This window comes from Ricinus communis, chromosome 7, assembly GCF_019578655.1.
Source record: "Ricinus communis isolate WT05 ecotype wild-type chromosome 7, ASM1957865v1, whole genome shotgun sequence".
In the NCBI taxonomy this organism is placed as follows: domain Eukaryota; kingdom Viridiplantae; phylum Streptophyta; class Magnoliopsida; order Malpighiales; family Euphorbiaceae; genus Ricinus; species Ricinus communis.
Genome location: NC_063262.1, coordinates 25,784,279 through 25,809,432, shown reverse-complemented (window position 1 = coordinate 25,809,432; position 25,154 = coordinate 25,784,279). Strand labels below are relative to the sequence as shown.

At 36.7% G+C, this 25,154-nt stretch overlaps 4 protein-coding genes across 6 annotated transcripts; all 4 read left to right on the top strand.

The window, feature by feature from the left end:
• The first annotated feature begins 2,676 nt into the window (after positions 1–2,676).
• On the top strand, positions 2,677–7,469 carry LOC8259728 (FRIGIDA-like protein 3). 2 transcript variants are annotated; one of them, XM_048376719.1, is made up of 5 exons: positions 2,677–2,909; positions 3,136–3,223; positions 4,429–5,474; positions 6,210–6,385; positions 6,867–7,469. In XM_048376719.1, the coding sequence occupies exons 3-5, from the start codon at positions 4,439–4,441 to the stop codon at positions 7,281–7,283; spliced, it is 1,629 nt and encodes a 542-aa protein (XP_048232676.1). In that variant the 5' UTR covers positions 2,677–2,909; positions 3,136–3,223; positions 4,429–4,438; the 3' UTR covers positions 7,284–7,469. The 2 variants fall into 2 exon arrangements, with proteins under 2 accessions (XP_048232676.1, XP_002527289.1); XM_002527243.4 differs by lacking the exon at positions 3,136–3,223 and having other exon boundaries at positions 2,684–2,909.
• Positions 7,470–8,901: 1,432 nt separating this feature from the next.
• Positions 8,902–13,703, top strand: LOC8259727 (TPR repeat-containing protein ZIP4). Of its 2 annotated transcripts, none has more exons than XM_015724210.2 (5): positions 8,902–10,391; positions 11,729–11,918; positions 12,022–12,054; positions 12,150–12,770; positions 12,941–13,703. In XM_015724210.2, the coding sequence occupies exons 1-5, from the start codon at positions 9,037–9,039 to the stop codon at positions 13,586–13,588; spliced, it is 2,847 nt and encodes a 948-aa protein (XP_015579696.2). In that variant the 5' UTR covers positions 8,902–9,036; the 3' UTR covers positions 13,589–13,703. The 2 variants fall into 2 exon arrangements, with proteins under 2 accessions (XP_015579696.2, XP_015579697.2); XM_015724211.2 differs by having other exon boundaries at positions 12,150–12,808; positions 12,994–13,703.
• Positions 13,704–13,894: 191 nt separating this feature from the next.
• LOC8259726 (rhodanese-like domain-containing protein 4A, chloroplastic) lies at positions 13,895–16,936 on the top strand. The gene is made up of 4 exons (XM_048377318.1): positions 13,895–14,585; positions 14,937–15,039; positions 15,871–16,110; positions 16,602–16,936. Exons 1-4 carry the CDS (start codon positions 13,951–13,953, stop codon positions 16,647–16,649), a joined length of 1,026 nt encoding a protein of 341 aa, XP_048233275.1. The 5' UTR covers positions 13,895–13,950; the 3' UTR covers positions 16,650–16,936.
• A 5,398-nt stretch (positions 16,937–22,334) lies between these two features.
• On the top strand, positions 22,335–22,832 carry LOC125370649 (secreted RxLR effector protein 161-like). The gene has a single exon (XM_048376948.1). It carries the CDS (start codon positions 22,335–22,337, stop codon positions 22,830–22,832), a length of 498 nt encoding a protein of 165 aa, XP_048232905.1.
• Positions 22,833–25,154: the final 2,322 nt, after the last annotated feature.

Here is a 25,154-nt window from a genome sequence, read left to right as displayed (position 1 = left end):
AATAAAATGTGTTTTTTTTGAAAAATATTAATTAAAATTATTTATTTTATTTATCCTATTATTTTTCAGAATAATTTCATACTTTAATATAGTGTTATAAATTTTTGTTTAAATAAAAGTATATTATCTGAAGCATCATTTTTAATATATTTATACAATTTAAAAAATTTGTTTAGAAAAACTAGAAATGAGAGATATTAGCTAGAAAACTGCAACGTTTAAAGAAAGAGTGACAGAAGAAACTTCAAATAAGTTCTTAAACATTAAAATTTACTAAGTTTAATTCTATTTTACTTTTACATATGAAATCTTAGACTTTGAAACTTTACCGGATACATTTGATACATAATTTTAATTAGAATCTAAATAAATTAATCTATTACAAAATCAGTTTAATGGAAAACATAGAAATTAAATACGTTAGCTCTATTTAATTGTTTAATTTTTTGGAAATTTTTCAGAAATATTATAAAATCAATAAAAAAATATTTTTACTGTGTAAATCTTTTAAAAAAAATACTTTTTTTCTATTTTTTTTAAAAATAAAGTGTGATTGTTTTTCATTTTTTTTCTTTGATTATTTTATCAAAAAGCAATTAAATAAAAAAAAAAAAAACCAAAACTGTAATTTTGAAAAAAGAAGTTAAAAACCTGTATTTTTGATATTTTCACACGGTAAAAATAAAATGAAAAAATTTAATACTGTATTTTTGATATAAAAAATAAAAAATATATATTAGATATTTTTGTTATTTTTTCTAATTTTTAATCAATTATAAGAGAAAGATATTTTTAAGTTTTAGTGAAGCAACAAAATAATTTAATTTGAATGAAAGTTTGGTAATCAAAGGAGCAATAAGTAGTTCTGATTAAAGGGTATGGACGTAAGGATTTGGGGCAAAGAATATGGAGCCACGTCCCTGGTTGTGGGAGTCAATACCAAGTAATTTCATTCACATTTGGCTTGAAAACTTTTTCTTTTATATATATAAGATAAAAGGGTTTAGACACAAGCTCAATGATTTGTTTATAATTAATTTTATTAAGAAAAGATTAAGAATTTTAGGACTATTGAAAGAGTTTTAATAAATTTCATACATTTCAAAATATAATTTCTTATTTTTTAATTTTGACTAATATTTATTACTTTATTAATTTAACTCTAACTCATTACATTTACAATAATGTCAACTCATTCATTTTGAAGAATGTATTTGATTTAATTAGATTTGAGTTATGAAAAATTCAGAATTAAATGGGAATTTTCTTTTTTTATAAGTTAGCATAGTGTCACGCCCCGTGAATGAAGCTGTGCATTATTGCCGCACCATGATCGATATTGCGGCAAAACAATCTTCATTGGTGAAATAACCTTTGTCTGTTAGATTAAATTAAAAATTAAAATGGTTAAAAAATTATAAATATTTCATTCTCAACCACTAGCTCAATAGCTCATCGGTTAAGTATGAACCGAGTTTGGCTAGAAAAAATTGGTTCTCATGTGAAAATAAATTATTTTTCTACAGTCGAATGATAAGTATATTAAATATGAACATTTATGCTAAATTTTATTTACAAAAATAATTTCTTTTTATTATTTTTATGAATTAAACCTGTTGAAATAAAAAATAGAGACGGATTTATTTGGCTTGGAGATTTTGAGCCCAGTCTAAATAATTAGAGTTAACACTGTATATTTAATAAAAATAACATGGATATTTTTATTATTTGTCCAAAAAAAAGAAGCAAGCTCAAACTCTTCAAGGCAATGGCCTACAAACTGAGATATTTATTTCCTTCTGCATAAAACCTCAACCGCTAATAGCTCCATCAACGTCTGTTGCATGAGGCAGAGGAGTTACATCTATCAGTATCACCACATGGAATGGAACAAACATGTAACAGCCAAACACATCAACAATCATTGCCCTCAAAATTGGAAAGTTTTCCTTTGCAGGCGTATGATTGACAAACAATAAGCAAGCTTAATCGATCTCTCCTGATCAACTATCTCCAAACACTTGTAAATTTTCTGCTTTTTTTTTTTTTTTTTTTGGTGATGAAGAAGAAAGTGGTATAACAAAATACTGTTGTTTCCCCTTTTGGATCTCCATAACTACCGTTAGTATCTTCTTTTTCTTCTTCGTCACCAAAACCATCGGTAGACAATGCTTAAAAGATCGAGAGACTATTGAAAGAGTCGGACATTGTCGTAGACATCCAATTATGACTTATTTATTTTTCAGATGAACAACCGATTGTCGTTTTAATTCTTCTATATATTTTTTGCTTTTCACAACTAACAAAAACACTGCAAGACATCATAAACACTAAAAAAATAAATACGCCGTAAATTAAAATACTAAAAAAATACTATTTTTAAAATATTTACACGGTAAAAACAGTCTTTTTAATTAATTTTAGAATATTTTTGAGAAATTTTCTAATAATTTTATTTAAGAACTTAGAAGACAGAAAAAGAAAATACAATACAAAACGAACTGGGCTCATCACAGCCACTCTCTCTCCTTTTTCTAGAAAGCCCACGTTCTACAACTTTAGAAGCACTCCTAATATCACTATAATCCCTCTCTATTAAGCGAATCCAACAACGCAAGTCACATGCAGTTGGAAATGTGGAAATAGGAAAAGAAGAGAGTGCTCAAAGAAAAAGCAAAAGCAAAGACAGGGCTGCGAGCGATATCAACAAACAACACTCTCGTATAGTCAATTTGCCTTTGTTCTCAACTTTCCCTTTTCTCTTATCTCTTTCACTAGGGATTGCAGAGCAGTAGCAGCAGCCACAACTTTAACACAATCCAAATCAGACCATCAACCATGGATTGATTCTATTCCCTAATCCTTTCGCTGCTTAATTTCTCACACTTTTTCTCGTTTTAATCACTCAGGTAATTCCTCCCTTTTTCCCTCATTCCGTTAGGGTTTTTTTTTTAGATCGGCTTTGCTATTTTGCTCCGGAATTAGCCTCATTTTGCTAGAAACTTTGTAATTTTTACTCCTTCAGTTTGGATGCAGCTACTGATAGTTCTTTACTACAGATTTTCTTTTTTATAGTTCTCCTGAATTTGAATTTGAATTTTCTGATGGTGTAGCTTTATTTCTTAATCGTTACAGTGTTGTTGCTTACTGTTACCATGCGCGATCTCTTAGTCGTGCCTTGGTTTTGGATCCTTTTAGTGATTTGAAACTAGTGAAGTGAGTGGTAAGCTATTTTGAGTTGTTGCTGAAGTGTTCAATTTCATTCTCATGCACTTTCGTATGTTTAATAGTGTGTGCTTGTGTTTGTTATTTGTATAATTCTTTTGATGCATTTGTTCGCGTGATAGTTTTGCTCACAAGGAGGTCGTGATATAGTTGATTGTTGGTAGATAACTTAATGGTGCCTGAGAGCAAAGTTTAAGTTAAGGATAAATCATTACTTCAACTATTATGTGGCAACTGCCAAGGGACTAGAACTGAAACTAGAGGAGCTTGTAGTTGATAGTTCTTTTGTGCCTCGCTCCTTTGCTGGCAATATATAATCCAGGCCCAGTTTTTATCTCTCTCTCACGTGCCAAAAAATATTTGAAACATGCTAATAGAAAGTTAATTTGGAGCCACTAACCAGTAGATGAGAAAAGCTGTACTACTGTACATGGTTGATTAAATCCATTGCAGCTGTGACATTGATTATGCTTCACCTTATAAGCTCTTTGTCGGACCTATGAATAGGTCAATCTCTAGTCGAACATTTCTCTTTTCTTCTTTTTTAATTTGTTTTTTGTATCTCAAAGTCATAATAGCATTTGCAAAGTATTTTGGTCATTTAGTGTAAAGTTGATATGTACCCTTAGCTATTGGAGTTTTACCTAAGCTAGGATCAAGGAGGATAATCAGGTTTTATCTGACACTTGTGTTCAACAATATGACTATGTTGCTTAGATTGTGTTAAAAGATCATGGCTAGGTATTTGTTTCCATGCCAATTATGCAAATAGTGGCTTGGGAGTGCACTATGCTCGATTGCTAGTTATTTGGCCAGCTGTGAGCCATTACCTTGTCAAGTTGTTCTTGATCTTGGGTTGGAGAAAAAGGTCAAACATTTTTGTCAAGTGTTTTTATTTCTTTGTGAATTAAGCCACGGACTTCATTGTTCATGTTATTGAATCAGTACTTTTAGCCCTAGCATGAAATTGATAATCCCCAAGCTTTTAATTTCTGATGAAAAATGTGATTTTGTTCTGTGAAGTGCTGCAATGAAATGTTCTTGTATGGTTCTGTTGCACCTTAATTTGTTAATTCTTTTTTTTCCACATTGAAGCAATGTGCATTGCAGAAAGTCACATTAATCATCTAATGCATGTTGTAGGTGCAAATATTTGTACTTTCTGTTGTTTTTTAATTACATTTATCTTCCTTTTCTCTCCAGACTTGCTGTCATGGAAGATACAGAGTCGGTTTCGACACTCATAGACTCCACGACCTCCAAGATACAGCAACTTCAGAAAGCATTTGCGGAACTTGAAAGTCACAGGGCTGTAACTCTCAATTTGAAATGGAAAGAACTTGAAGAACATTTCCATGGGCTTGAAAGGTCCTTGAAGAGGCGTTTTCATGAGTTGGAAGATCAGGAAAAGGAGTACGCAACCAAAACAAGAAGAGCCCAAGAAATGTTGGAGAAGCGGGAAGCTGCCGTTTTAGCCAAGGAACATGCTTCATTGGAGAGGCTCCAAGAGAAAAGAGATGCTGCTGTGTTTGCCATTGCTCATGCACTACAGAAGAATGGGCAAGGATCATCTGCAGAACCTGTTGTTGTGACCAGTGATGTTCAATTTGAGCTCCCATCTATTGAATACCAGCCACATGATACCATGGCTGCTGTGGCTAATAATTCTTCTGAAAATGGAATTATGGAGGTGATGTCTTATCCAGAGTTAACCAAACTATGTGGGGCAATGGACTCAGAAGGGCTGCATAAGTTTATCTCGGACAATCGAAAGAACCTTGCTGTCCTGAGGGAGGAAATTCCTCTTGCTTTAAAAGCTGCAGAAAACCCAGGCCAATTGGTTTTGAACTCTTTGGAAGATTTCTATCCCATGGAGGTGCCAAATGTTGATGTAAAGAAAGATTCAGGCCTATTGGGTCTTCGGCGGACCTGTATCATGTTGATGGAGTGCCTTAGCATTTTGCTTACATATAGAGATCTTGTTTCTATTTCTGATGTAATCTCAGAAGACGTTAAAGAGCAGGCGAAGGCAATTGCTGAAGAGTGGAAACCCAAGTTGGATGCCCTAGATGTGGATGATAGCAATGGGAACTCCTTGGAGGCACATGCTTTCTTGCAACTTCTAGCCACCTTTGGCATTGCTTCTGATTTTGATGAGGAAGAACTATCCAGGCTAATTCCAATGGTATCTCGTCGTCGTCAAGCTGCTGAACTCTACCGTTTTCTTGGATTGTCAGAGAAAATGCCAGGTGTGCCTTTATTTGCTGCATTCTTGAGTCTTTGAAGTCTTTTCTGATTTTATCATATGGGTTGTCTATGCAGCATGGAAACAGAAAAGGCAAAATGTGGAAATGGATACAGCAAGACATGTTTTTTGAATAAACAGGAAATGGAAATGTGAGAAGAATATGAAAATATTAAAATATAGGGGTATTATACATATTCATTTATTAAAATATAATTTACCATAAATAAATTTTAAAGGAACAATATTAAGAAAGGCAGTAATTCAAGTCTCTAAAGCGAAAAGTGTTTACATGTTCCTTTTTCTTATTTACTAAAAGTTGATGAGACACATCTCCAATTTTTGTATATTACAGAAATGGGCCTGAAACATTTCTGTGATGTTTCTTGGAATTCTATGTTTCTGAAATGTGGAAACGATGATTTGGGTGGGGTTTCCATGCATTATTATGGGCTAGGAGTTGACTCATTGGAAAATGTAATTGAGCATCATCTGTTAGATTATTATGTAATCATTTGTGTCAAGTCAAAGTCGAAGAATATAACTACTCTTCCCTTGCTTCTTCTTTCATCAATCCCAAGTTGTCCTATGATGCTTGTTCATTCTGAATAATGGCTGCTAGTGAGTTATCTTGATAGCAGATTTTTGTCTAATACAAAAGACTTGCTGTTAGTTTTGCAACTTTCTGTCTCTAATTGTGTTTCCTTTCTTTTCCATATGTCAATTGTGGATCCTTCAGGTGTAATTGAAGTACTGATAAATAGTGGAAGGCAAATTGATGCAGTTAACTTGGCTTTTGCTTTTGAGTTGACAGAGCAGTTCTCGCCTGTGCCTCTATTAAAATCATACTTGAAGGAAGTAAGAAAAACTTCTCCACCTGTGAAGCCTGGAAATGCATCACCAATTGCTGTTCAGGTATGTACTCTTGTCTCAACTGCATTACTGTGAATTGTTTTTTCTTCTTGCAATTTGGTTCATTTTGTAGGTTTATTTTTTGCTCTCAACTGTCATCAATAATATGATGAATTGCTGGTTACTTGTAATTTGCTCTCTGATATTTCTTACTCAGAAATTATGCTATTGAAATGTGCAGAACTGTGATGCTCATTGAGATACTTGGTAATTGCATGTGAAATACGTGAAAAAATGAATGTGTTTACATATATTTAAGAACATTTTTAGCTAACATGACATTCTATCTTGATATATAAATATGGCATGCATGTTAGCATGTTCTCGAAGAGAGATAAAGACTGGCGGACTTGATAAGTTCTTTTACAGGAGTTCTCTTGAGCATTTTTTTCCTGTATGAAATTTATACATTTAGTTCCTGATCAAGAATTTGTTGTTGGTGAATGCATTTGCACATCCATTTCTAAGTTTTATTTTGTTTCAGAATGATGTCAATGAACGGGAGCTGACTGCTCTTAAGGCTGTGATAAAGTGCATTGAAGAGCATAAGCTTGAAGAGCAGTATCCTGTCGACCCACTTCAAAAGCGTCTTGTTCAGCTGGAGAAGGCCAAGGCAGACAAGAAAAGAGCAACTGAAGCTGCCAAGCCTCAACCCAAGCGACCACGTGCTAATGGTGTTGGCTGTGGGCCCCGTGTCACTAACATTGCTGCTGAAAAGACATTCTATCCTAGAGTCGCGGATAGGTACCCGCAGTACATGTATGACAGACCATATGTTTACCCCAGCCACACTGACAATCACGGCCCACCTCTTATGGGTTCTGCTACTTACAACTTCTCTCACAGTCATGGCAACTACTTTGGAAATGGCTACCAGTACCAGGCCCCGTATCTTCACTAGTTAATAAAGATGGCGAGAAAAGGTGACTGATGCTGATTTTAACTGTTAGCCTTAACCCTCCAGTCCGATGATGTTGTATGAATGAATTTAGTTATCTAAAAAACTAAACGAAAACTATTCTGTTAATTTTAATCTGCTGTACAAGAGTTAATTTGATCTTCTAATATATGCACTCTGTTTTGTGTATGCGCTGCTTATTAAATCTTTTTTCTTTTGTTTTTAATATCTTATTTTATTTTTCATGAAACTTGAAATATTCTTTTACCCTCTTATTGGGATTGAGTTAAATGAAAAGCAGTCTGGCGGATACATATGAGTTCATCTGAAAAATATATTTCAAACTGATTCAAGCCTTGGTTCGGACCAGCAGGGGAGTTGTGCTGTCAGGATGGAGATGATTTTGAGAAAATAACGGTGAAACAGCAGCATGGCCTTTCGTTGAAATCAGCTTCGTTTTAATATCTTGGATGTGTCTCTTTCTGCTGCTCAAATATGAAGCCATTGTTAACTTACGACTTATTTATCTGTAATGATGCAAGTTACTCCATACAATTTGCAAAACTAAGTCCTCATTGAATTTGAAGATGCAAAGTGGAGTCACAAGTGCCAACCTCTTACGACCAATCGTACCTGCTACAAATATGTATTTAGGTCAAAAAAATAATAATTAGAATGGTTTGTTTATTTCCAGTTAGGGGCTGGCTGAGTAAAGAAAACTAGAAAACAATTCAATTACCGGACATATATCGGTTTCTCTTTTTCTTTTTCTCTTTTTCAAATACAATTTGGGTATAGTCATCTTGTATTGTATTTTTAAGTCTGAATCGAATGGATATCATGGCTTGCCTGGAAAGATGGATGCAGATCTTCAGGAGGAAATTTATATTTTAGTGGCTCAACAAAAAATCAAAATTTATTTTTGTTCTAGCAAATTGCCTCAATTTTTCTTTAATCTCACTTGACTTTTTAATTTAATTTTAAATTCGAGCTTAATTTAATAGTCATGATGGCCTTACTTCTTTTAGTTGCTTCTTTTATCTTGGCTTGGTAAATAAATTAAATATCTCATGAACTATTCGGATCTCGATTTAGCAAAAAGATCGTTTGAGATTATTTAGTAAGTTAATCGAGTTGAGATCGAGTTCAGTTTTGAGTTTAATAATTTTATCAAGCCGAACTCAAGTTTGAAAGAGTTTGATTTGTTAGCTCGTCATCTTGTTGATTTATTGGTTCACGAGCTAGAACTCAAGCTTAGTTTCTTTAGAAGCCTCACGATTAAACTTGAGATCTAGCTAATGAGCATGGTTATCTATAGACTCGTTTAATAAAAATTTATATATATTATATTATATATATTTATTTTATAGCTATAATAGTAATTAATGTTAAAAAATATTCAGCAAGCTAAATAAATCGTTGCTATTCGCAAGTTCAATAGTTTTAATACAACTCGAGATTGAATCTGAATATAAGAACTCGAACTGAGCTAAGCTTTTGCCAGATTCAAATGAACTGATTTCAAGCTCGTTAAACTTCGGTTTGACTCGGTTTATGCAAGGCCCTAATTTTTATTTACGAAGCTTATAGATTTTAAATACGGAAGGATGGGGATGTTGTAGTTGGGCCTGGGGGCCCATATCTAAACAATAAATATTTACCGCCAAATATTTTCCCTCCAATAAAAGAAAAACATACATAATTCATAATTCACCTTCTCCAAATTCAAAATTTCAAATCTCGCAGAACCTCAACAATGAGAATCTCGGAAATCTCTTCACCGGATCTCTGGCGACCGAACCAAAACCCTCAATCTCCAAACGATCAAAATCAGTACCATCATCTCCTCTCTCAGATCGATTCTCTAATAAAACAAACAGAAACCATTTCTCCTTCCAACAACGACATCAACATCAGCTCCTTATCCACACACCTCCGTCAAATCCTAACTGACCTCTCTCAACTCCAACAACAACATCCTTTCTCTAATTCCGTCAACCTCCATATCTGGAAACTTAGTTACCGTTTATGGAACTCCTGCGTCGACATTTCAAATTATTCCTCCTCCTCCTCCTCCACTGTCACTCTTCGGCACATTGCTTCCGACATGCTCTTTCTCGCCGTAAACGTTACCGGCGTTCCTTCTCCAGTCATCAAATCCGCTTCCTTCTACTATAAAACTGGCCTTATCTATCATGACCTTAAAAACTTCGACCTCGCTTCCACTTGCTTCGAAAAAGCAACCGATATTCTCTCAAAAATCGATTTAATGAAAATTTCCGATCCAGGAGAGAGGAAACTGATCTTAGATTTAAATCTCTCGAGATCCCGTTCTGCTTGGGAAGTATCCGACAAAAATCTTGCGATCACTTTACTAAACCGGGCTAAAAACATGCTTTTCGGGACGTTTGATCACTACAAGAATCTCTCACTCCAATACTTAGCATTTAGCAAGAGTTTATTATCCAAAAGGGAGACCAATGATGATAATAGTAGTAATAATGCTTTAAACGATGCGTTTAAGCTACTAACCGAAGCTCTTGATTTATGTCAGAAAGGATCCACTGTATCAAGAACACGAGAACAAACATTGGAACTCAACGAATTAAGATCCAAGACGCTGCGTTTTATCTCGGCCGTACATTTACAAAAGGAAGAGTATGAAAGTGTGTTAAAATGCGTTAGGGTTTTAAGAGGAGGAGAAGGTGAAGGCGGGGACCACCATGCTAGTTTAGCTGTTTTGGCTATGAAGGCGTGGTTAGGGCTAGAGAGATATGAAGAAGCGGAGAAAGAGCTGAGGGGTATGGTTGTAAATAAGGGAGTTCCTGAGGGTGTTTGGGTATCTGCTGTGGAAGCTTATTTTGAAGCAGCTGGAACAGCTGCTGCCGAGACTATTAAGGGATTGTTTTTGGGGCTTTTAGGAAGGTGCCACGTAAGCGCTAGTGCTGCAGTCAAGATTGCTCATAGGGTAATTGGGAGTGGTGGTGAAGAGTCTAGTATTAGGGCTAAGGTTGTAGCTGAGTTGGTTTCTGATGAGAGAGTGGTGGCGCTTTTTGTGGGAGAGGGAGTTGTTAAAGAGAGGAAAGCTATGCATGCTGTTCTTTGGAATTGGTAAGTTTTACGAAAATATTATAAAAGACTGTTTTCTTTCTGTTGCTTTAATGTGGTTTTTATTTTTTGTTTTTTCCTGTGAACATGTTGACATTGTATTGATTAAGGTGTGTGTCGCACCAGGCTCGCTAGGCGTTTTTGCAATGCAAGCATGCGTCAAATTTTATGAATTGAAAATGCGACATGCGTAATTTAAGCTAAAGAGGGCGTGCCGTTGCATATTACTTCATAACATAATACATTGGTATCCTGTGATTCTATACAAGTGGGAGAAATATCCCAAATGAAAGAATTATAACAGAGTTCAGGTTTTGACAATTGCTAAAATTGTATTAGTGCTATAAAGTCAACTATGCTTTCTATTAAATAAATCTTTAGACTCTTCTTGAGCGAGTATTAGACCATAAATTTTCTTTACTTTGTGACATCAAAATGATGAATATTAGACCATAAATATTCTGTACTTGGTGACATCAAAATGATCTGGGATTGTAAGATTGTAGGCAATCCAGCTTAGCATGAATTCTGAATGCCTATGCCTTGATAGAGGTTTCATGTGCAATTTTCATGAATTTTCCATGATCTGCATCTTCATTTATTGATTAACCTTGAGGGTTGGCTTGTTTAATGGTCAGCAAGTGGCATTGCTTCTCACTTTGTTGACTAGGATTTGATTCATAGCCTGAGGCCTGTGAATTCTCTAGTTTCAGTGTGGTATTGCCTTTTTCAGGACTCAGAGATTGACTTAATATAATGCAGAAGCTGTCCTGTAGGACCACGATTGTTTTCTTTCCCATGAGCCATAAGTCCTGCACGCTTCTCTTAGTAACCTCACTTGTAAGAAGAGCAACCCTACTGAAACGTGGACTTATTGGTTGACTCCTGTATTTTGTTGGAGTCCTAAAACACAATATTTGGATTATTTTTCTATAAATCTCTGCCTTGTGACATCATATGCTAGTTTAGCCAAGTAAATTAATATCTTAAGGTCTCTATTAATATATTGAAAGTAGCATCATGAATTGAATAATTTTGCTTCAGTCCACCAGGCTAATAAACCCATTATAGTTGGTCCTCACTTCTTTTGACTTTTTAGCTTTAGTTTCTTCAGACTTCTGCTTGATTAAGACTGCTCATGCCTAAATGTCAACTGCTGCTTGGGGTGAGAACTAACGGTGTCCTGCTTGTTGATTTATGATGCTGAATGATGGATTTTTGTTGGTATATCTGTTCAGAAGTTTCTGTTATTTTAGTTGTATAGTATGACTGAATACCATTTACTCGGGGAACTTTCTTGTTGAAATCATCTTTTTAACCATTTTGATTTGTCTTTACAGTGCTTCAGATCATTTCAGATCAAAAGAATACAAGACTAGCGCAGAGTTGTTTGAAAAATCACTGCTTTATATTCCATATGACATCGAGAATAGAATCCTCCGAGCAAAGGGCTTTAGAGTTTTGAGTCTATGCTACCTTGCTCTCAATCAGCACGACAGAGCAGAAGAATACATCAATGAGGCTGAAAAGGTACCTAAGCAATTTCAAGCTGGAGATTTTGGTCTCTAATATCATAAAGATAACTCACAAAATTGAGTAACATTTCATGTTCTTAATGCTTTCCATTTTGCAGCTTGAACCCAACACTGCCTCTGCTTTTCTTAAGGTGCTCTCTCTCTCTCTCTCTCTCCACAGGCACATACAGGTGCAAAAATGTATTGATTTTTGGAGGCAACTTGATATTTCCTTTGGTTTGTGCAGTTCAAGATCTATCTCCAGAAAAACAACCATAGTGGTGCCTTAAATCAGATCCAAGCAATGAAAGCTTGCATTGATTTCATTCCAGACTTCCTTTCCCTCGCAGCCCATGAAGCTATTGCTTGCCATTCTCTTTCCATAGCTGCTGCCTCCTTGTCAAATCTCTTAAACTTCTACACCTTAGGAAAACCAATGCCAACAACTGAAGTTGAAGTGCTACGAACTATAATTACGATTCTCAGTAAGGACATTGGTAATGAATCAGAAGTCCTGAAGTTTATGAAACGTGCTCATACAAGAGCATCTGAGCTTGGGACAGAGCGCTTTTATGGGAAAGGTGAAGTTGGAAAACGGGAACAAAATTGGTTTGCAGTGACTTCATGGAATTTTGGGACAAAATGTGGGAAAGAAAAGAACTATGAATTATGTTCAGAATTTTTAAGATTAATCTCAGAATTCTGTGCTGCTCCTATTGAGGGGCAAATAGAGGAACACGATATTATGGTTTGTAAATCATTAATATTGACTGTATCTGCCATGATAGCTTCAGAGAATCAAAAGAAGGTTGCATTGATAGAATCTGAAGTGAAACAAGCTGTTGAACTGCTAGATAAAGCGGGGAAGGTATGTCTTCTCAGTATGATTTCTCAAATGCATTGCATATATGATCTACAAAAGCAAATCCCTTTGCTTGTTCTAAATGAAAGATGCTTAGAATATGTGGTTTATGGTGTGCTTTTGAAATCTGAAGCTATCACTCTACCCCTTTGTAATGCTGTAACGCATGGATGCAGATGCTTAATTTAATTTCAACGGAAGCTCGATTTCTTGATGATAAAATAACGACAATTGAGCCAGAGTTTTTCTTCATGTACACCCTCAATGCCTCTGATATACACGGACGACTTGATAACCTAGGGTTGCAACAGCAGCTCTACCTCGTAAAGAGTTTTGCCAGCTCAAAGGCTTGCAATCCGAAGTATCTTCTCCAAATAGGCCTCCATGCCTCCCGTGGTCCACGGGCTAACCCTGAGGTAGCCACCTTTGCTCTAAATGAGTGTCTTTCAGCCCTTCTTTCATCACCCTCACCAGACTATCAAGACATTGCTCTTATAGTTCGAGCACTGATTTTAGTAGCAAGCCTTCACAAGGGTGATTCAGATGACGATTTTGTGTATAATATGTACAAACAAGCATACCGGATAATGGTTGGGCTGAAGGAAGGAGAGTATCCCATTGAGGAAGGAAAATGGCTTGCAATGACTGCGTGGAACCGGGCAGGACTGCCAGTGAGGCTGGGACTGGTTGATGCTGCAAGGAAATGGATGGACATTGGGTTGGAGCTTGCTAGGAAGGTTTTAGGGATGGAGACTTACAGGGCATGTATGGAGGATTTTGTTGCTGCTTCTGGAAAGAAACTACAATTGCAGAATAATGGTTAAAGCAAGCACTTGCCTAGTAGTATTATATGCACATCTTCTAAAGACTATCAACTAGAACATATTACCTGAAGAATATAATCCCGCAGACATAAAAACTGCAGTGTTTGTATAGAAAGTAGAAATTGCATAATACGATCAGTTGACTGAAAACAGGTTGTGAAGCAAACTGCCAACGCCGGTGAACGTCAAATTGCTCACAAACATGACTGGTTTTCCTGCAATTATGATAATGGTTTGGATTATAAGGTCCAGATCAGCCCACCCCAGCCCGGGCCAACTCAATTGCCAAACATTACCTTTATTCGCCCAGGCCCAAAGCCAATTGTCATTAACCTCGACCATCCTCTTTCTCACTCTCTCTCATGGCTATAATGGAGTCTCTTTCCATCATCTTTTCTTCTTCTCCACCCATCCAAAACCACCCTAAGACCTTCGAATTCCCCACCTATAAGCTCAATTCGCATCAAAATAATTTACCTCTTCCCAAAACCTTGTCACTCCAAAACCATCTCTCACAACTCAAAAACTCTCTCTTAACCAAAACCTCAGTTTCTTTCACTACAATTCAGCTCCTCACTTCTCTTCCTTCACTAGCTTCTGAAACTTTAACCTCCCAAGCTGAACAAGTCTCCGACAAAATAAGCTTGGAATCAATCTTAGTCTCAATTGATGATTTCAACAACCGAAACCCATTTTTTGTTGCTGGCTGTACCTTCATTTGGCTGGTTGTTATACCTCTTACTCAACGGTACTTGAGGAAATACAAATTTATATCTGCCATTAATGCATTCAGAAAACTTAAAGAGGATAAGGATGCTCAACTTTTGGATATTAGGGACAAGAAGAGCGTGAAGGCTTTGGGGTCTCCTAATTTAAAGATTTTGGATAAGAGTGTGGTTCAGGTAATGTTCTCTGAAGAAGATGAAGATGGGTTTGTAAAGAATGTGTTGGAGAAGTTTCCAGACCCAGCAAACACTACCATGTGCATTCTGGATAAGTAAGTTCCATGATCATTTTATGGGTAGTTCTAGTTTCACTGAACTCAAGCTTAAAGGTGGCAATTTGATAGCATTTGATATTTAGACTTCATGTTCCAGCTAAAATAATGCTTATACAAATGTTTAGGAAAAGATAAATCTTCGATCGAACTATTTAGATTTTTGGTTAAGAACATGAGCAAAACAGGTATTGGCTTTGGTTTGTATCATTTCGGTGAAATGGGTATTTTCTGTTATGGGACAAATGAAGGATCACTCTCAAGCAATCCGTTGGCTGATTTCTATGTCATTTTGCTGATCTTATCTGTCTTTAATTTCTTCCTTGTTCCCTTCTTTTGTGTGTAAGGTAGTTTTGATGGTAATTCAATAAGAGTAGCAGAGTTGTTGGTCAAGAATGGATTCAAAGAGGCTTATGCAATAAAGGGCGGGGTCAGAGGCAAAAAGGGGTGGTTGGTATGATTATTTTCTTTATGCTTTTATTTCTTTTCTTTTATTTTTATTTTAGTTCTTACTTGCTTCACGACTCTATTTAATATAAAGGATATATGACTAATGGGAAAGTTTACTCCTTGGAAGCAGACTAGCCTTGACAAAGCTGTATATTTCAGTTTATAATCTGAGAAGGGAAATTTCTGCTAAACTGGCAATTTGGGCACAGTTTTTAGAAGTTCTTACCAGTTTGGCATCTTAAATCTACTATTTTGTTGATTGCTGATAATTTGTTGGAAATGGGACAATAAGCATTCAACCCTTTGAGATGGGAGATAATATTCTTGATACTATTTTGTTGGTTGCTGATAATATTCTTGATATATGATGAGTTTGTTCTCTGCAAGTTTCATCCTATCTGAAATGGAAACTTCGAACATGTAAATTCACATACATGTTGCCAATGGTTGTTTGTCCCATTAATATATAGATTCTACATGGATGGAATTCCAATAGGAAACCCACAAATTAATATAAATCATTACTTTGTGAGGTCGTGAAAGGGGATTACTAAAAACAATAATTCTTTCACCATGAATTGTTAGTGAAAAGATTCAATCTTTCATGTGATAAATTATAATAGGAATTCAGAGGCTATTCTGGTAATATTTTTCTTGAAAAGAGCTCCAAAATGTCATAATCAATCTATGCCCAGTTGCAGGTGTTAAGGGTATTTCTATGGCTAAGTTTTTCTTAAATTGCAATTGATCCATTCTTATGTGTTCTTTCCCCAAATGTGTGTTGGTAACAGTTGTTGCAATTTTTGATTTGTAAATTATGTTTGCTATCTTGCAGGAAATACAAGAAACCCTTTTGCCACCTTCTGTCCATATGTACCCCAAGAAGAAGAAGGCTAAAATCTTACAACTCGGAATTAATGGAGGAGTTAGTCGGCAGATGGAAGAAAAGAATGGCACTCCCTCTTCTGCAACTCTCTCAACAGCAGAAAGCCAGAGAGTGGATAATGGACATGTAAACAAGTTGGTGAAATCCACAGCTCATATGAAGATTGATTGCAGATCTCCTTATCCTAATGTAAACTCTCTTTCATCTCTCTCCCCTCCTTCTCATGTTTGTGTGTGTTTGTCTGTGTTTCTATCCAATACTCATATTAATTCATGTCTGGGATAAAAAAAGTTAGTGTCTCTGCTAGTCAAATGTTTTGTAGGCTTGCAGAGCTTGGTATAAATATTCTAGCTGTTTTCACGAGTTCATACATTTGATCCAATTTCAAGTGGATTTAAAAATATCTTGGCCTCAAATGGTTAAAAACTTGGGTGGGGGTAATTTTAACGACCAAATTTTGTGAAAAGCACCTTCGCAAAGCAGGTTAGATTGACAATATATCTTTACATCTAGATTAGTAGAATAGTAATTGCTGCTGTTCTGATTAGCATTGTCTCTGAACTTAATGAAGGTGTCATTTGCTTATAATACAGTCAGAAATATCATGTTAATTGCTGCAATTTGTGCATAGATAAACGACACATTTGAAACAGAGCACTAACCTCTTGCTCCTGATGCAGTACCCGGATTTGAAACCTCCCTCTTCTCCTACCCCATCAAAGCCATGAAGTTGCTGCAACTCAACTGCTTGGAATCATCTTGTTTCTGCCTTGAAGCTCCTTCTTTTCCACAGGGCAGCTTTTGTGTGTGGTTATTAATATGTTTGATTGATTTCCAAATTTTGACATTCATTGGTTGTGTAGATCATGCGGAGAATGTAGAAAATGACATTTTGTTCCCTCTCAAGTGGGAATCATCTGTAATTTAGTGCATTAGCCATTATTAGTTCTGGAGAATATAATCCTATTATGCAAAATAAGTCTTGGGCTTATTTTGTTCATACATTCTTACTCCATTAGTTGTGAAATTGGCATGCTAAAGAAATACTAGGTGATTGGTATGTATGAAAGTGACATAGAAATGATTGCGTGGCCTCATCGTAGGGATGACAGTCGGACAGCAATAAATGGATTTAGGACTAGTTTGGAATTTAATTTAATTATTCACGTCGGATTCGGGTTTGAACACACGAATACCCGGTACCCGTTTATTTAAACGGGTATTTTGAAGGATACTTGCAGGTATCCTACCCTATTAAATTAAATCCGTTAAGATTTTTTTTTTTTTTTTTTATCATTTTATTTTTTATGAGTATTGGACCTTAAACCTTTTATAAAAAGAATGTCATTCTATCATTAAGCCATTTAATAATTTTTTTTAAAATGATAAATAATTTATATGAAATAAAGTAATAAAAAATTAAAATTATTAATTTTATTACTCGTGAAAATTAAATTTTACGTATTGAAAAAATAATATATATTATTTAGAAAATATTATTATTAGTATTCAATCTATAAACATTGTTAGCTTATAATTATGTAGTGCTAATATGATATTAATTATATATAAATTATATAATTATATTTATTAAATAATATTTATTAGTATTGTACTTTTTAACTAATTAATATGATTTCTATTGTTAATATCTTTTAATAAAACCAACACTCCGTCATCAATTATTAGTAGTTAACAGTTTATTGTTATTCACATAGTACTTTTGTACTAAAATATAAAAGAATATTATAAGATCTTTTTGTTAGCAAATCCAGTATTACTTATTGGAAAAAATAAAAATAAAAATTAAATTACGTTAAAAAATTATTATAATGTCCAATCTAATATATTAGTATTATTAATTATGATTATGTATTACTAATATGATATTAGTAATGTTTATTAAATAACTTTGACTAGTTTATATCTTTTAATTAATTAGAATGATATAAAATCATTTTTTATCATATTATTATGTAGTAGAATTTGAGTTTTAATTTTAAATTTTAAATTTTAAATTTTAATTATATATATTATGTTTAAAAATATAAGATAATTTTTTTAAACTTTAATATATTATATAATTTAATTTTTATTTTTATAATATTAAATATGAAAATAAAAACATTATATATGAATTTAACAAAATTTTTAATTAAAAAATATGTTATATATAAATATAAAAAAATTATGTAGTTTTAATATATCAAACTAAACCCATGCAAATTCTAATTCTATTCTTGTCCCATCTCATCTCAAACTCACATTAACCCTCTCTAAGCCTCCACCACCCTCACAAACCCTCATCTCATCGCCAACCTTACTGACGTTCCCGTCGTTACTGCTGTCATTCCCGTCGTTGCTGCTGCTGTTCCTGTTGTTACTGCCATTGTCGTCGCCCTTGCTGCAGTCGTCGTCGCCCTAGCTGCAGTCGCCTTAACCCTTGCTGCCGTCGTTGTCAGCCGCTGCTCCAGTCTTCTCAGCCGTTGCTGCCGTATTCTCAAGTATTGTTGTTGTTATATACTTTTTATTGGATAAGCTCGTACTCTAGAAGTTCTATTTTCAGCAATGTGTTTTCTTTAGCTAATAGGTGTTAGTTACTTTTTGACCTAGTCTTTAGGAATTTGCTAATTAATTGAATAGTGCCATGCACGTAGGAAGAAGAACGTGGTCATGAGTTCTTATTTGTAGCTTTCTTTTCAATATAAATAAAAGGCAAAAACTATGAGAAAAGCAGTAAGTTACTGCACCAAATACTTGCATTCTCTAGCTTTCCTTTTTGTGCTAAGTTTTTCTTCTAAAGTCCAGCAACAGCAAGTGGTATTAGAGCGTGTGGTGTTCGATCCAAACCTCTGCAGTCGATCGGTGTTTGATCCGCTTCAGCAAATGGCAACAGAAGGAAAAAAAGTAGTCGACAAGAACAAGAGGGAGAGTCCAACACCACCGCTGGGACAGCTTAACAGCGGTGGCGGCAGTGTGCTACGCATAATGGAACGGATCATCAGGAAGAGCAATGGCGCAACACACTTTCCTGTTCTCACGCGAACCAACTACGCGGATTGGGTGATCCTCATGAAGGTACAATTACAAGCGCAAGGCTTGTGGGATGTCATCGAAGGTGGTCCTGGCGATCAACGCGAGGACTGGAGAGCAATGTTGGCACTGCTACGGGTAGTTCCGCCGGAACTAATCCGTGCGCTTGGCATAAAAGCGACAGCTAAGGAGGCTTAGGACACACTCAAGATTATGCGGGTCGGCGTCGAGCGCGTCTGGGAGGCCAAGGCGCAGACACGCTGGATTGATTTCGAGAATCTCGCGTTCAAGGATGGCGAGGGAGTGGAGTCTTTCGGCATTCGATTCACGGCTATCGTCAATGACCTCGAGGTGTTGGGCGATCCAGTGACTAAGCACAAGGCAGTGCTCAAATTCCTTCGGAGTGTACCACACAAGTACAAGCAGATGGCTATAGCGATTGAGTCACTAGTGGATCTCAAAAACCTGTCCATCGAAGAACTCACCGGCCGGCTCCTAGTCGTAGAGGAGCGCGGCGAGCTTGATGACCCCGCACCTACCGGAGGTTGTTTACTCCTCACAGAGGAAGAGTGGCAGTCTCGGCAGCGTCATCGTGAGGGGTCATCCGGTGGCGGTGACAAGAAAAGCAAGACTGTAGCTAAACTAGAGTCACCAGCGCGGTACAAAGCAAAGTCATCATCAAGCAGCGGTGGCAACTGCCAACGAAAAAAGGGCAATTGTCGCTACTGTGGGATTCCAGGGCATTAGGTGAAGGAGTGTCGCAAAGCAAAGCGTGACCAGGAGCAGCAAGAGCAGGCGAATCTTGCTCGTACTGAGGCAGAGGTAGATGATGAACCAGCGCTGCTCATGGTGCAGATCGGGACATTGGCACAAGGTGTCGACGACACACCTCTAGCAGTGTACCTGAACGAAGAGAAGGTGATGCCTATGGCTGCAACTGAAGGCGTATGGTATCTCGACACCGGCGCCAGCAGTCACATGACCGGCGAAAAGAAAACATTCAGGACCCTCGATGAAACAGTGCATGGCACAACACGACTCGACGATGGCTCAGTGGTGAACATATGTGGCAGAGGCACGGTCATGTTTCAGTGTCTCACCGGCGACCACCGTGTTCTCTCCGATGTATATTATATCCTGAGCCTGCGGAGCAACATCATCTCACTTGGGCAGCTTGATGGAAATGGTTGCAAAATCATCATCGAAGGTGGAGTGCTTTGAATTCTTGATCAGACACGCAAAGTACTCGCACAGGTATCACACGCACGCAACCGACTCTACACGCTGAGTCTGAACCTTACAACACCTGTGAGTCTACTGATGCAGAAGGATGACGTAGCTTGGCTTTGGCATGCCTATTTCAGGCATCTCCACTTTCGAGCGCTGCACAATCTTTCGCGTAAAGACATGGTATGTGGCATTCCCTACATCGAACACATGGAGGAACTCTGTGACGGATGTGCAATTGGGAAGCAACACAGGACGTCGTTTCCTCAGGCTTCGAAGTTCCGTGCACGGGGTCCATTGGAACTAGTCCACAGCGACTTGTGCGGCCCAATCACTCCAACAACCGTAGGCGGTAAAAGGTACTTTCTGCTTATAGTCGATTTATGTGGATTGAGTTGCTCAGGACGAAAGATGAGGCATTCCGATGTTTCAAAAAGATCAAGGCAGTAGAGGCAGAACGTGAGTGCAAATTGCTCGCGTTCCGCTCTGATCGCGGCAGAGAGTTCAACTCCGGCGAATTTATGGAGTTCTGCAAGGAGAATGGCATTAAGCACAATACCACAACACCTTACTTGCCGCAACAAAACGGCGTTGTGGAAAGGCGAAATCAAACTGTGGTTGAAACAGCTCGATGTCTTATGAAGTCGATGGTTGTGCCCAGAATGTTTTGGGGAGAGGCTGTGAGAACTGCATCGTACCTTCTCAACCGCGCACCGACGAGGAGTTTAGACGGCATGACGCCCTACGAAGCATGGCACAAGAAGAAGCCGAGCGTGCACCATCTGAAAACCTTCGGATGCGTCGCACTTGTCAAGAGAGCCGGACCAGGAATGCACAAACTTGCAGATCGCTCGACGTTGGGGGTGTTCATAGGCTATGAGGATGGTGCAAAGGCTTATCGGGTTTACGACCTGGTAGAGAAGCGGCTGTATGTGACAAGAGACGCTGTCTTTGAGGAGGGCCGCACCTGGAATTGGGAAACATCGAGCTCGAAGACAACAGCAGCGCCAACCATGTTCACAGTGGTTTACTCAACGGAGACCAGCGTGGCAACAACAGGTGCACCACGCACACTGGCAACTGAGCTAACCACACCGGAAGTCGAGCTGCAAACACCCATGCCCGTTCAGATGCAGGTTCAGTGGGCTACGCCACCCACACATGATGACAATCTCGACACCAACTCAGGACCTCGGCGATATCAGCGAATCTTAGACTTCTACAACACCACCAATGAGATAACAAATGTCGAAGAAAACAGTCACTGTCTCTTGTCAGCGGAGGATCCGGTGAGCGTAGAAGTTGCACTTGTAGATGCGTCTTAGAGGAGTTCCATGGAGGACGAGATTTAAAGTAAAAAAAGATCCCGCCGATAACATCGTGAAGCCCAAGGCAAGACTCGTTGCCAAGGGGTATGCTCAGCGTCAGGGAGTGGACTTCGAGGAAGTTTTTGCTCCCGTGGCAAGGATGGAGACAGTGCGACTGTTGCTAGCACTCGCCGTACACGGAAAATGGCAGGTGCATCACATGGACGTGAAGTCAGCGTTCTTGAACGACGACCTTGCTAAAGAAGTCTACGTCCAGCAACCACCAGGATTCATCGACAACGCCAACAATGGAAAAGTACTCAAGCTAAGCAAGGCATTGTACGGGCTTCGATAAGCACTGAGAGCATGGAACTCAAAGCTGGAAGCCTCCCTCATCTCACTTGGGTTCACGAAAAGCCACCTCGAGCACGCTGTCTATAGGAAAGGTACAACTCCATCTTTGCTGCTTGTGGGTGTTTATGTGGATGATTTAATCATTACGGGGACAAGTGTTCAAGAAATCGTCAAGTTCAAACACAGATGCAGCAGGTGTTTAAGATGAGCGATCTCGGTCTTCTTAGTTATTACTTGGGAATCAAGGTGCGTCAAGGCGATGGTGAAATCACGATGTGCCAAGGAGCATACGCGACAAGGATTTTGGAGTTCGCCGGCATGGGTGGCTGTAACCCGTGTCACACGCCAATGGAGAATCGACTCCGTCTAAGCAAGAAGGATGGGAGTGCTGCAGTGGACGCAACGAAGTATCGGAGTGTAATCGGAAGCCTCCGTTACTTGGTCAACACGCGGCCTGACATTGCTCACGCATTAGGGATTGCTAGCCGATAAATGGAAGCGCCAAGCACACAACACTGGGCGGCTATCAAGCAGATACTTAGGTACATACAAGGTACACTAAGCTACGGGTGTTGTTACAAGACAGGTGGAGAAAAAGTGGCATTGATTGGCTACAACGATGGTGACCTCGCCGGCGATATCGACAACCGGAAGAGCACCTCCGGGATAGCTTTCTTCGTCGGGAACAACATAGTGACATGGACTTCTCAGAAGCAGAAGATTGTTGCCCTATCATCCTGTGAGGTAGAGTATGTTGCAGCGGCAACCGCGGCATGGCAAGGCGTTTGGCTCAGTCGTCTCATCGGCGAGCTAGTCGGGCACGAAGCACTGAGCTTCAAACTACTGGTGGATAATAAGTCGGCTATTGCGCTTTGCAAGAACCCGGTGTATCATGTGAGGAACAAGCACATTGACACAAAATTTCATTTTATCCAAGAGTGTATCGAGACCGGGAAAATGGATGTTGATCATGTCGGCACCGATCGGTAGCTAGCGGATATTCTGACAAAGGCATTGGCTCGGAACAAGTTCATCGAGATGCGTCAGTAGCTCAACGTAGTTCGAATCAACAGTGTAGCGAGCTTAAGGGGGTGATTTGTTGGATAAGCTCGTACTCTAGAAGTTCTATTTTCAGTAATGTGTTTTTTTTAGTTAATAGGTGTTAGTTACTTTTTGACCTAGTCTTTAGGAATTTGCTAATTAATTGAATAGTGCCATGCCCTGCACCAAATACTTGCATTCTCTATCTTTCCTTCTTGTGCTAAGTTTTTCTTCTAAAGTCCAGCAACAACACTTTTATGGTGTTTTTGCAGAATTTCCGACCTTGGCTTCTATGGTGTTTTATGGTAATTTTTATTGGATTGAGTTCCTGGAAATATGTTCACTTGATGCTAATTAACCCTGTAGTTTAGAATCTATTGGTTTGCAATGATTATCATTTATTAATGAGATTGCAGGACTTTGAACATGCAATTTTTTCAGAATATTTTGAGCTAGTTGGCCTTTGAAGGCTCTTGTGATTTTATTATTATGAATTTTTTTGGTTCTTGTGAGATTGAGTTACAGAGAAAGAAATGAATATAAATGTTAAGAAAATACATAAAGAATGGCCGGACCATACTTTGTTTGCATAAGAGTTTCTCGGTTAACATCATTAATTGATACTGCTATGTTCCAGCTTTATTTTTATCTTGTTTTTGAGGTGGTTATTAGGTTCTGTCTTTCTTGATAATGCTTTTGGAGTTGTCGAATTAGGGTAGTCTGGTTATTTTGGTTGATAAAAAGGAAGCTTATCATGGTCCGAGTGGAGATGGAATTTATATAATTATTAAATGCGCTAGGAAAATATAATGTCTTAGTTCTTTAGATTTGAGGCAAAAATCATTGCCTTCTGTGTTTAGGTGGAGCAACTCTAGTTTTATTTGTATTTTAATGCCATTTAGTGATTATAGAGATGATTGGGATGAATTTTGGATAGCAGCTTATTGGTGTTTTTTCTTTTTTTATAATATGAAAGCCTATTTGAGCATGGTCGATAAGTATATATATATATATATATATATATATATATATATATATATATATATATATATATATATATATATTATATTTCTTTAAATTAAGTTTTGCAACATATTTTATATACTCTCACCCTTGTATCTTTTATTTTTTAGGGTATTCTTTAACGGTGGAAGCAAGTTGTTTATGTTTATTTGAAAAAGATGTTGAATTATAATGTATATTTCTATGAGTTGTGGCAGAATAAGTGTTATTTAAATATTTCTTATAATAATAGTTATAGATATATATATATATTTTTTTTTGTATTCAATATGCTAATTGTGTTTTTTTTTTTAAAGTGGTAGATAAACACTCTTAAATATGGAGTTTTGGAAGATGTACAAGTTGTAATAGATATTTCATCTTATTCGGTTTTTTATTATCTAAAATATTATTTTCAATTTATTGAATTTATGTTTAGTTGTATTAATATATTGAATATTTAATGTTGGATATTTAGATTTAATTAATTTATATTGTAATTTTTTGTTTTTATTAATTTTATTAATATATGTCGGAATTGAATTATTATAAACAGATTTAATAAATGAGTATCTATATAATTATCCGAATGTTTATATAAATGAGTTTTTAACAGATAGAGTATCAGTTATTTATTTAAATATCCATAATATTTATTTAATAGAGTATCTGCTACCTGTTTAAATACTCATAAAATTTGTTTAATAATCATTCAATTTAAATGAGTTTTAAACGGATTCGGATAGTATGCAGTTATTTTTATTCAGATTTTGAATGTATTCGGATAATAAAAAAAAATTAAATAAATTTGGGACGAATTTATGTATGTGATATTTAAACGGATTTGAGTTCAAATATTAATAAATGGACAGACACTGTCATCATTACTCATCGAGTTTGATCTCTTGCAGGAATTAAAATTTCAATTCAACCAATCCACATAATTGATTCATCAATTAACTATTTAGACGTGTTAGAGAAAAAGGATTTATATGGATAATTCTAATTAATCTAAATTAAAATTTAATTAAAAAAGCTCTATAATTATGCAATTAACTAGTTATCTCTTTTAATCTCTTTTTTATTTTTCTTATTTCTTAAAAATAATATAAACGTAAGAAAATCATAATATATTAATTACTATTTTGTTCTAAAATTTTGACCTCAGCATTCTTTTATCACTTGATATTATTATGTTATTACTAAAAAGAAAGCATATAAAATATGTAATCTTAAAATTTGATTATGCTTTTACAGCACCTTACTTGT